Genomic DNA, 13,069 nt, shown 5'->3' with positions numbered 1-13,069 from the left:
AGGAGGAAGGGTGGAATTAACAATTTTCTTTCTTTTTCCAGCACAGAAAATTGACAGCATTTATTTTGTCATTTAAGACCCTTCAGGTATAAATAGCAATAGCACTTAGACTTATATACAGTCTCAAAGCGCTTGATAGCCCCCTCTGAGCAGTTTACAGAGTCAGCATATTGCCCCCAACAATTTGGGTCCTCATTTTACTGACCTTGGAAGGATGGAAGGCTGAGTCAACCTTGAGCTGGTCAGGATCAAACTCCTGGCAGTAGGCAATACCTGCAATACTGCATTCTAACCATCAGAGCTAGATGATATATAGAAGGCATGAGATGACTTTGACATTGCCTCCATATATTTGTGCTCTTGTGAAAGCAATTGTAATACTAACATCTAGCTGTGTGGGAGGAGCTGCACATACATAAAAACTTCTATGTGTTTGGGATCCCCTGGACCTGAGAGTATGGAAGCATGCATTGTGCTTTGGCAGTTCAGGTACCCATATCCAAGAAGATCCCCAAAAAAGTATCTGATGTTGGGACTGGCACTAGTAGTGTGCCCTATTCCATTTTAATAAGCTGAAACAAAAATATGATTCAGATTTGACATAGAATGTTACATTACTGTTATGTACTAGAAATCCTCCAAGGTCCTTTTCAACCCTATGATGAGTAGAGTAGAGTAGAGTAGAGTAGAGTAGAGTAGAGTAGAGTAGAATAGAATAGAATAGAATAGAATAGAATAGAATAGAATAGAATAGAATAGAATAGAATAGAATAGAATAGAATAGAATAGAATAACAGAGTTGGAAGGGACCTTGGAGGTCATCTAGTCCACCCCCCTGCTTAGTCAGGAAACCTATACCATTTCGGACAAATGGCTGTCCAGTCTCTTCTTAAAAACCTGCAGTGTTGGAGCATTCACAACTTCTGGAGGCAGGTTGTTCCACTGATTGATTGTTCTAACTGTCAGGAAGTTTCTCCTTAGTTCTAGGTTGTTTCTCTCCTTGATTAGTTTCCATCCATTGCTTCTTCTTGTCCTGCCTTCAGGCGCTTTGGAGAATAGCTTGACTCCCTCTTCTTTGCAGCAGCCCCTGAGATGCATGCCTCCATACAGTGTGCAGGCTCAGGCCCACCAGCCACAAGAGCCTTTCTTTTCATACAAAAGCGCTCCTGCCCTAAACAGGCTTTGCATCAGTCTCAACTGATTGTGTCATTCTTCACAGATATTTCTTTTACAGGATAGTTTCATTTCTCATCTTAATTAGATCTGTTCATCTTTAAGCTATAGTAGTAATAAATCTGGACATATTACATTTATTATTATATCTTATTTTCTGATATAAAGATCAATAGAAACCAAATGGCTACTAGAACGCCTTTACTTAGAGGAAGTAGTAAGTGACTAAGTAAGACACTAATCAGTCAGCTAATAAAAAAAGAGTTCTCTCAGGTTATTCATAATATTTGTTTTAAAATCAACAGGTAAAGCATTGGTGAGGCCTGAAACATGCAGAATGGAACTGTTGCAAATGGGGTTATCCATGCTTTACATTAGAGGAAGAAACGCTAACCTAGAATTCTTTTTCTGACCGAGAGTGAATCGGATGATTTTGCTTTGAGATGAGTCCCTGGGTGATGCACTGTACAATAAGAAAGGAAAAAAAAATTGAAAGATGCAAGTGAGTAAAGAAGAAATATTAATATAGAAAGCCTCTGAACTAAAAGGTATGGAAAAATAATTTATCCAGATGTTTTCAAAGGAGAAAATAATGTTGCTCACCCCAGTCAAATGTCTAGACATGATACCTACTAAAAAAAGTGTATGTACCAAAGCAATGACAGTAAAGAGTTAGAGTGTGCACATTTATATCACAATCAAATAAGCTTTTTGCAAAACTTCACAAGTGAATTTGTATTGTAAAAATAAATGGTAAAACCCCCATAGGATGATATGATGAGGCATGCCAGTACATTTTGGTGCTGATCAGAATTTTTTTTATTATTATTGTGATAAATACCAAATTTCACCACATGAGGGTGCCTGCTAAAGACAGCTTCATGAAACGGAATTGAAGAAATCCTCATCATGTAAAAAATAAAGAAAGCAATGGTAAAATTCAATGTGTATGATCCTCATATTTACACACACACAAACTTTTAGCTCAGGTTCATTTTGTTACTGACAAAGATAGATATTGTGCTATGCTGAAAATAATGCTAACTGTATTTCTTGTAGGAAAGTAAGTTTTTCTTATATATAAAAATACTTTGAATGTTTCAGAGGGAGGTAAATTGAAAAAGACTGGCCCCAGCCTCCAGTATTACAAGTGCAAAAGCATCAGGATCCTGTTCTTAAAAGATTCACCACTGTTTTGCAGTTAAACAGACAAGTATCCCCATGTTGTATATTTCCCCATCTCCTGCAAAACTAATAGCTGTTTATAGTGAAGGGCTTTCAATGAGGAATCAGCATAGGGCTAAGCATTCTTCCTTCTATCCTGGCAACTGCTTTAAAGCATGAAAAACAAATTGGGAAATCCAATCATCTCCAGTCACTGGAAGATCCAATTACCTGACTGTAATGACAGCAGAATAAAGCACACGCAGTTGTGTAAAGAATTAAAGAAGGAATTCTCTTGTTAGTAACCACAACCATAGTGGACTGCATATACTCATTCCAGCCCAATTAAGGAATACATATTTCTGGAAAGCAATTTTTGCACCTAGTCCCATGACTGGAATCTCAGGCATATGTGGCTTTTGTGCATACAGGTCTTTCCCCTGAAATCCAGTTGCCAAGAGTGCACAAATGGAGTCCAGTTGCAAAACAATAATGGCATAATCAGCTGTTCAGAGGGCAGGCCTGAAATGCAGTTCTCCCCATTGCTGAAAAGCTGAACAATGTGATCAGAGTTTTCTATCTTCTAGTTTGTGTGTGTGTGTGTGTGTGTGTGTGTGTGTGTGTGTACACACACACACACACACACACACACACACACAAAATACAAAATTGATCTGGTTTTCAAACCGACTGCCAGGATCAGAAACCCATGTATTATTGACATAGTGTCTATGAGCAAAATAGCATTGAATGTTCCTTCAGAGTATTTGAAATCCATAGAACTACATTATTATTTTTAAAAAAAAAAACATTCCACAACTTTAAAAAAAATGAAAAGAACAAAATGAAAATGGTAACAATGGCCGGAAGTTTACGAGATCACCCTAGGTCAAGAACTTTGGTAATTTTGAGTGACACCTCATAAATCTCATATAATAAAAAAGAATATTTGTGCTATCTCATGCTGAGATTTTTAATCACCCTTTTAAGATTTCTATCAGTCAGGAAAGGCATAGTAGCAATTACAGGTGATACTCATGTTTAAACTTGTGACAATGCTGAACTTATGATTGGTCCTTGAAGTTCTGGCCACTGTAGCATCTCCACAGTTACATGACAGCAATCCAGGCCCTTCAGAATGGACTTTGTTTTCCAACTGTCACAGCATCTCATGGTAACGTGATAATGATTTGTGATCTTCCCTGTCATTTTCAAATGGGGTAGCCGGCAGGAAGTTGGACATTACAGTCATGTGAGGTTTGCTTAAGAACCTGCATGGTCTTCCCTTAATGATAGTAACTGAGAACTGCTGCTGTTAAGCAGTGCAGTCATGTGACATTGTGCTTTATAACTGCATTATTTAGCAATGGAACGTCTGGTCCCAATGACTGTTGTTAAGTGAAGACTGCTTGTACATGATCTCATAAGACAATGGCCAGAGCTTGAAAAAAAATGGCCGATCCCTGTCCTTCTTACAAGGTGCATCTGCTCTAGGCAGAAATATATTGAAATAACCTGCTGTGAAATGCTTTGGAAAAGCGATGGCTGGGGGAGATGAAAAAGCCCACTCACCTGGACTGCATTTCTGGTTGTGCTTTTAACTGAAGCTGTGCTGCTTGCTGGAGGTGTTGGCACTGAGTCTGAGGTGAAGCTGGCACCAGTGGTTGTGGTTGTATCTGCTGGTCAGGTAGTCCCACCTGGCTGGGGGATGGAGAGCTTGCTTGCTGGGATGAGGTGGGTGGTTGCTGGGATGGAGAGTGCTCTGAATGTTGCTTTGGGGACTGCTGTTGCTGCTGCTTATAACGCGATAGGCTAAAGAAAAGGCCCAAGATGGCCTTTAAATTCCCATTCCTGATCTCTGAAAGGCAATTTAAAAAGAAGTATTTATATCATGAAATTGCATGATGACCCAGCTGAACAAATGTTTTGCTAAATTTTAACTTTCTTTATTCAGCTCAGGCTCCTTGAAGATCCAATTGATCAAAATAGAGAATACTTACAGGAACAAAATCCTCCAAAGAATTTAATATATATATATATTTTCTTTTTAGATAGAGGGAGATATAAATTGCTCTTTGTGGCCATAGTCCTCCAGACAACTTCAGTTCAGGGTCAGAGCAAATAATTGTATATTGAATGAAATAGTTACAGGAAGATCTGATAAAATATCCTGGTAAGAAATAATAAACTGCCATTCAAATTATTGTCCTTTTTTTGTTTCCTTTGGATTATTTGTTTTTCCTAATTTACAGAATATTCTGGAGAACAAATGCCCTGGCCTACTGAAGGCTACATCCAGGACCACTGTAGAATTAAGGTCCCCATATATACAGAAAACAAATAAACGTAAATATCAAGAAACTGTCTCTCATCTTTGCATACATTGTATTTATTTCATGCAAAATGAAACTGGCAATTGGCAAGGCTTGGTGTATCTCAGCAACAGAAGTGGGTCAGCCAGTGTGACCTTTTCATGCATACTTTCAACATGTGAGAGGGGTCATGTAAACTTCTAATACTCTGGGACTTGACTGTACAGCAAAATACCATTAAGAACAAATGCAATTAAAAGCTTCAGTAGCTTGATGCTTCAGAGGTCTTACCAATAAAGCTGATACCTGGGAAAAGCAAACCGTCATTGGACTTTGTTATGTGTTGGCATATGCTTATTTTGAACTCTACAAATGTATTTCTTCTTATCTCAGGAGAATGACTGAGGTAATTCACCTGGCATCTTGCAACTGGACTTTATATACAGAGGGATCATCAAGCCTAGTCTGAATTACTTCCTCTTACTACCTCCTTCTCCCTTTTAGGGCTGTTTAAGTACACAGACTCCAAGTTTCAATCCTGTGAGTCTATAACCTAGTCATTTCCATTCCAACCACAAAAAAGGATTTGGGTGGTGGTTGTTTTTTAAGCTGAAAACAAAATACTGCCAGATGTCACCGTTTTTAAGGCACTGAGAGTTTCTTTTCAGTCTGGAGTTTGGAAACTTCCATGCTGTGAAGTTCCTTTGGTTGCTTCGATTTCCTTTGCGCTATTATTACGTTTTAATATTTGTTTTCCTCTCAAGATGTAAAATCACTCAGCTCTCAAGTGAGACAAAAGGAAGACAGCGCAGAAAGCTGACAAGAAGGAGGTGGAGCAACTTGAACGTAAAGGCTTTGTTCAAAAATCTCTGCAAGTATCTTTATGCCATTCGACATTTAACCCGAAACAGAATTTTTCCTACAAGCCAATCAACCGTGAGTCATTAGATTCTGAGAATATAAAGAGAGGTATTAATCAGGCTTTACTGGAAGTACTTAATCATTCTAAAAAATGATGAACCTCATAACCTATTCAGAGAAACACAGAAGCCTGTATCTGGTCATTCTAGGTTACCTTGATTGTACATTTGAGAATCCAGTGCTATCTGCCATGTCTGCTCACTTAATATTCCTTCTTTGTGCATAAATACAATCAACCAGAGAATGGAAGACAGCTAGAAAAACAGTATAATTATCTCGCTGGCAAATGAAGCTGGGATTTCCCCAGTAATCATAGAGTTAATACTCAGAGCCAAGGAATTCTGTTGGCAGGCTACAAACTGGGTGCCACAACTGAAAAAAGAAAATCTGTCAGCTGGGAGGACTTTTCTGGGTTGTGAATCTTCATAAGCGTTCTGGCAGCTGACACGTACAAACGTTCTTTCAAATTCACTTGGGCTCAAGAGGCAGTGTGAACTCAATGGTAGGGTGGCTGCTTTTGTTGTCAAGGTAACTGTGCTACGTAGTCTGGAAAGAAAAACTGCACGGTTTGGAGAGAGACCCACAGCTCATGCAACCTGTCTCACAGATAAATAATCAAGGAAAAAAAATATAGTCTCACCTTGATTTCCATCGAGAAAGGCATACAGTGGCAGATTTAACTGCCATTTAATTGAAGGGTTTTCTTTTAAACTGATTTCCGTTTACAAATAGGCAAGTGAAAGTAAAAGTTCAGCTTAGAACTGAGATAAACATGCAAATGCTTTTCAGTGCCAGACCAATCATCCTTTGAACACACAAAGCAGTGTGGAAAAACAAAAGTAGGGATGCTCACAACGTGGTAAAAGCCAGAAAATTTTACATAGAGTATTTCGTTAAGCAGAACCAAACCAACCAATTGAAGTAAAGCAAAGCATGAATTAAATTACCTGTGAAATAAAATGTATTTTTGGACCTAGATTATCCATGTCAGTGTAAACACCCATTAATTTTGTCAAGGTAACATGGCATTGCATTTACAAATTTAGCCTAATCATATACCTATTAGTAAAACTATCAGAAATAGACCTATATTAGATCCCAACAGATGTGAAAGTATTTTTTTATATGAAGAAAGGAGAAAAGGAAGCAGGAACTCTTCCCTGGTATAAATAAAATGAAGAAAACAATGAAAGGACAGAAGTAGAATGAAGATGGAAGAGAGTGAATTTATGCCATTCTAATTAATATGCATTCCAATAAGTTCAAAAGCCCACTTGTTAATATCCAGCCATCTTATCCAGAAAGAAAGAATGGATGGGCCAAAGCTCAGGGGTATAGCACAAAGTAGATGTGTAAATAGGTAAGGTAAAGGTTCCCCCGCACATGCGTGCTAGTCGTTTCCGACTCTAGGGGCCGGTGCTCATCTCCGTTTCAAAGCCGAAGAGCCAGCGCTTGTCCGAGGACGTCTCCGTGGTCATGTGGCCGGCATGACTAGACGCCAAAGGCGCACGGAACGCTGTTACCTTCCCACCGTAGTGGTCCCTATTTTTCTACTTGCATTTTTACGTGCTTTCGAACTGCTAGGTTGGCAGAAGCTGGGACGAGTAACAGGCGCTCTGTTTAATTCTGGCATCCCAGGTGAAGCTGGGAAACACTATGTTGTGAAGTCTTAGACTACTTCCAGTTGTTATCCTTGTTCACCACAGAAGATAATACTGAGCTGAATGAAAGGTAATTCAACCATTGCTTATTATATTTCTGTTACTTTTTTCTACAAATATTTCTTACATGGCTTTCTAGTCATTTTTTTTCTTATGCAATAATTTTCCCCTTTTGGGCTTTTCATTGTGAAATATTCCATCTAAGAATTTTTCATTGTCACCATCTCAAAATCATCACCCTCTTGTATTGCCCTGACATGTGACCGTTCTCTCTAAATATTTATATCTCAAGATCTATAATGAATTTCTTGCATTTACCTCCAAAGCCTTTTAGATTTTTTTTTTATTATCATACTGAAATTGGATTTGAGCGGTGTGCCTGTTCAAAATCTTTCTCTAATCCAAACTTGAAGCTTTGAACCCAAGCTTTAGAAGAAATGACATGAATACATAGTATTCCCATGTTTACTTAAACCTTCATCATGCTTTCCTCCTCCTTTTCCCTGTGATGAATGTTGAAATTTTAATCCCTTAGGGCATGAACAGCTTGCTATTATTATATAACACACTGATAGTGAAGGTAATTAATAGCTATTATGACTTATAGTATATTATTATCATTACTAAGATTTGCTAGTGTTAATCAGCCTAGGCCAGATTTCTTTCTATTTCATTTATTTTATGCCTGTTGAAAATCACATTTGCAGACAAAAAATTTCCCACAGATTAATAAAATTCACTTTGAAAGTAGTCTTACCTTCTGCAGATAGTCCCTGTATGTTTATTCCTTTGGCAGCCAGAAAACTCAGGCACACGTCTATGTTTTCAATCTTAAAAGATGAGGGGTAGGAGAGGAAATATTTTTTAAAACTGTGCTGTAACCAACTTGTATTTTTGTTCAATAGTATACAAGAAATTAACTGGCTCTGAAATGTTCATGTTGAAAACAGAATTCTATTTGCATAATAGATTCCTTATCTCAGTTATTGCTCTCCTGTATTCACCAACGTTGGTCTTGAAAATTCAACCAGTTCTTTGACCAGAGATGGAGAAAACAAGGACACTAGGACAGGGGTCCCCAACCCCTAGTCCATGGACCAGCGTGCCAGAAACCGGGCCACGCAAACAAGCGAAGTCCCATCCGTGGGATACCATGCCCCTCCGGTCCGTGGAAAAATGTCTCTCCACAGAACAGGTTCCTGGTGCCCCAAAGCTTGGGGGGCACTGCAGTAGGAGGTAGAGCAAGAATCCCACCTGCTGATAGCAATCCCTTCTTAGAAATACTCTTGGATTTTGCTTATTGGCTAAATATGCTTAACATTTTGTTATTATATATCCTTTTTAATTCCAGTAAGCACAATGTTTCGTGACTAATGCATAGTTCATTGCTTACTTTTTTGTGGATTGACATTTTTGTTTTATGTTACTTATGCTGGAATTAAAATCCATGTGTAAAGTTTCTTGTGAGTCGAATTAACCACTATAGCTAAGATTTTAATTTTTTGATAATTTTCATGATATGAGAACAATTACTTAGCATGCAAAGAACTTTTTCACAAACATTCCTAGCAGTGCCCTAGCAGCAGTACCAGGGTAGAAGCATAACTTTCCAGTGTTTTATATCATCTTTCTTGAAATTAAACAGTAACCTTGAAATTGTTTGATACAAAAATACCATTTATCTGAAATTAAAAGCCAAGTAAAAATTTGTAAAGGTTATAAAAGTTAAAAAAAACAACCTGAAACAAAATCCAGAGCTTGTTTAATCATACAATTGAACAATTATTTACTCCTCAATTGTTTTCTAAAAAGCAAATTATTATTTCTCAGTTTGGTTTTCATTTATATCTAAGATGAACAGCCTCAAATGGGTTATATAAAACTTTAGAATTGCCTTCATGAAAAAGGCAATAGATTGTTTCTACCTACTCCTCACAGTGAACCGTGAAAGACTCTTTTCCCATTTATTATTTTGCTTTAGAAAGGCATAACACTTCTAACACCAGGCTTCATTAAAATGGTTCTGATATAGGGTTTAACATTGTATGAAATAACTGCAACATAAAATTAATGACCAAAAGAATGAAATAGAATTCACTCAACAGTCTTCTTTGACTGACCATCCAAACGTAGCCAGAACTATAGTAACACTGCTTCTACCACCATATAAATAAGTGAGACTCTGACTGGTGAGAACAAGTGATGACAGGCTACAATAATATAATTCAATCTACAATGAAGCTCATTCATTAGAACTAGCTGTTTATGTCCCATAACATGATCAGAATCAAATATAAATATATCCAAGCCAATATCTTAAAAATCTGAAACTGAAAATCTGTTACCTTATCTAGAACTTTTTTTTTAAAATGGGAAGATTGGAAAACATCAATTTTAGAGGTATGTAACAAATGGAAAATATTTCTTGTTTCAAACCTGAAACAACCACCATATATTTGAAGCTCTGCCAAACCATTTTTGTTCAACTATGATTAGGCAGAAAGAAAAGTTTGGTTCAGCCAAAACCAAATATAGAGGGATTCTACAGCAGCAGTCTCCAACACTTCTGGCTGGGGCGGAAGTGGATGGTTCCACATGAGCAGTGGGCGAGTGCATGCACACAGCATTACTCGCAGAAGCAGCGGGCATACACGTGCGCCACTCGCACAAGTGGAGATGAGCATGTGCTCACCCACCACTTCCATGGCCCGGTTCTGAACGCTCTGCAACCTGGTAGTTGGGGTAGTTGGTTGGGGACCTCTGTCCCAGAGTGATTCGTACAGTGGGAGCAGGGCAAGGCTATTATGCTTCATCCCTCTCTTCCTTTACGTCATGGGTATCAAACTCACCATGTCACGCGATGTATCACGCCTTTTTTTTGCATTGCTGGAGCTGGGGTAGGCGTGGCCTCCATATGATGCAACTGGCCCGCAGGGCAGCAGTTTGACACCCTTGCTGTACATGGCTTGTTAACTGGCTTGTCCACCTACCATCTTCTCAACTGCCATCTACTTCCCCCTCCCAGCCACTGTCACCAATGTCACAATTCATTATATTTCACAAACTCTGCACATTTTCCTTGTATCCCCTCAGTGATTGCTGCCACTAGTGATAACTATACATGCTACTGCTTAGGAAACGCTTCAGCCATTGCTTTTCCTCAGTCTTCCCTCCCCAAACTATCTCTACTGAGAACGATTATATTTTAACCTACATGGGGAAGAATCCTGTTTTATTCAGGGTATTAAGAAGAGACTGGACAGCCATTTGTCTGAAATGGTATAGGGTTTCCTGCCTGAGCAGGGCATTGGACTAGATGACCTCCAAGGTCCCTTCCAACTTTACTATTATGATTATGATTACATATGGGTGCATACTTCAGTTCAGACCACCCCACCAACTCTTTCATACAAGAGCACTTCATACACAGAATGTTTTGTGCCCTCTTTGAATCTATAACATTCTTCCATAAATCTGTGGAGATTCTCAGTCATCTAGGTCATGGTTTTCCCAAAGGTGCTTTTTCAAGAGGCAACTGGACTTTTGGCTCTGAAGAAGCTGAAGAAGCTTCTTGGATGAGAAGCGAAACTTCTTCAAAGAAAAACAAGAAAGTCCAGTTGCCTCTTGAAAAAGCACCTTTGGGATATTCCATAAGCCACCCAGCCTTTTCCTAAACACCACTGACAAGCTTCTCTTATTCTTATGAAGTTTTCCTAATGTTCAATCAGGATATTTTTTTTTGTGTGTAACTTGAGGCAGTTATTTCATGCCTGATATTCTAAAACAGGGGTGTCAAACTGCCGGCCCACGGGCCGGATGCGTCATGCCAAAACCGTGCCCACCCCAGCTCCAGCAATGGGGGAAAAGTCGCGATACATTGCGACACGTCACGTGACGTTGCAAGTTTGACACCACTGTTCTAAAACAATAGAGAACAGGTGTTTTCTCTCTTTTGCATAGCACCTCTCTATGTACTTCAAAAGTGTTACACTCACCTTTTCTCAATGCTATTTATAGCCAGTTCCTCAGTCCCCTGATCTTTTTTATTACCTTCTTTGAAAATATGGTCACAGTTGAAGTGGGATTTTTTTATCAGTACTAAATACAAGGGAATTATTATTATTTCTGGTGATTTCAAAATCAGACTTTGGTGTGGTATAAAACTGCATTTTTCTTTTTACAAGCCATGTCACATCATTTATTCATTCGCAGCTTGTGCTCAGCAATTCCAAGAACCACTTGATATGTGCTATTACCAAACCAAACAATCTCTATTCTTCTCTTTTGCACCAGATTTCTATTTTTGTGCTGATTTCTAATTATCATGGTATTTTTTCCAAGGTAGCAGTAACAGAAGGATAGGCCCATACTTTCCTGAGCTCTTTTTCCCCCCACCCCTTTCTTTTTGCAGAGAGAAACATTGGCCCTCTTCCATTCATTCTTTCTAGGTTTTATTCCTTCAACCCACACAGGATTCAGTTGAGAGTCCTCTTTATCATGGTTGACATGTTTTGGCCACAAGCTTTCTAGTCTGAAGTAGTACATTTTTCATTTTTACCTTGTTCTGCTGCAAGTGCAAGCTATAATTATATCTTGTTGAATGCTGAATTATATCACTGTTATTCTTCAAAATTATAATTCTTCACAATTGGGGGGGGGGGGTTTGCAGGCAGGGAAGAAGCTTAACAGATCTTAACACAATGGTTTAATGCATTTTTAAAATGCCCAGGGCTTTATAAATAATCTGAAATGACACTGTGTACACATACACATGGGGAAAGATTTCAACTGGTCACCTATAGTTTCAGATTTTATTGGGGGGGAAAAGCAAAGTATAATCATTCAATATATATATTTTGTTACCGGTTAAATTACTTATATTTCTTAAAAATTGTTTAATAGCAAACTTGCTTTGTTAGTTTATAACATAGCCTTATAATAGCAGCCTACAAAGATCTGGATTGGGAAAAAAGCAAAACCAATAGAATCTTTCAAGTTGAATAACTACATCTGGCAACTATCACTAAAACTATTAAGACTGGTTCAGGTAAAACCAAAACTATGTCAGAATATCAATATGCACAGAATAACATCGTGATGCAAACTCCATCTTTATGTCCATATCTTATCCAAAAACAAGAATTGCAGTTGTTGACTCATGATGCAAATTTTATTCCTTGCTGCTGCCACTAAAGATATCTCCAGTATTGGTACCTTCTTCCTGACTCTCAGCTATCATTCATTCTCTTTTCTCATATAATTTTATACCACCTAAAATGTGACTGCTATAAAAGTCTCCTTAGGCTTCATGTCAGCTCTGATGCTACATGGCCCATACAGTTTACTTGGCAACAGTGGCTAAAGTGTTTGTCAATCTCTTTTTCCAATCTCTTTTTTCAATTAGTACAGGTAAGGTAAAGGTAAAGGTTCCCCCGCACACGCGTGCTAGTCGTTTCCGACTCTAGGGGCCGGTGCTCATCTCCGTTTCAAAGCTGAAGAGCCAGCGCTTGTCCGAGGACGTCTCCGTGGTCATGTGGCCGGCATGACTAGACGCCAAAGGCGCATGGAACGCTGTTACCTTCCCACCGTAGTGGTCCCTATTTTTCTACTTGCATTTTTACGTGCTTTCGAACTGCTAGGTTGGCCAAATCTGGGACGAGTAACAGGCGCTCACTCTGTTACGCGGCACTCGGGATTCGACCCGCCAAACTGCCGACCATCTGATCGACAAGCTCAGCATCCTAACCCACTGAGCCACCGCGTCCCTTAGTACAAGTAGTCTTTGCTTAATTAACACACTTGGGACCATAATCTCAGTCACTGAGTGAAGCAGTCATT

General features: G+C 38.8%; 2 protein-coding genes across 2 annotated transcripts in view; both read right to left on the bottom strand.

The window, feature by feature from the left end:
• NAV2 (neuron navigator 2) overlaps positions 1-3,926 on the bottom strand; it is a 197,750-nt gene extending 193,824 nt beyond the window's left edge. The window contains exons 1-2 of the mRNA XM_081343733.1: positions 3,910-3,926; positions 1,568-1,636 (exon numbers count right to left, since the gene is read on the bottom strand). Of these exons, the coding sequence (XP_081199859.1) occupies positions 1,568-1,636; positions 3,910-3,920 (80 nt within the window). The 5' untranslated portion in view covers positions 3,921-3,926. The remainder of the gene's footprint in view (positions 1-1,567; positions 1,637-3,909) is intronic.
• The window catches only part of LOC308668353 (uncharacterized protein), a gene marked incomplete at both ends in the record, with an annotated part of 102,396 nt that continues 93,247 nt past the window's right edge, over positions 3,921-13,069 (bottom strand). Inside the window, 2 exons of the mRNA XM_081328213.1 lie at positions 3,921-4,195; positions 7,989-8,061. Of these exons, the coding sequence (XP_081184339.1) occupies positions 3,921-4,195; positions 7,989-8,061 (348 nt within the window). The remainder of the gene's footprint in view (positions 4,196-7,988; positions 8,062-13,069) is intronic.

Source organism: Vipera berus, assembly GCF_964194415.1.
Source record: "Vipera berus genome assembly, chromosome: 1".
NCBI lineage: Eukaryota > Metazoa > Chordata > Lepidosauria > Squamata > Viperidae > Vipera > Vipera berus.
The sequence above is the reverse complement of the archived record's forward strand: the minus strand, read 5'-3'. Positions and strand labels throughout refer to the sequence as shown.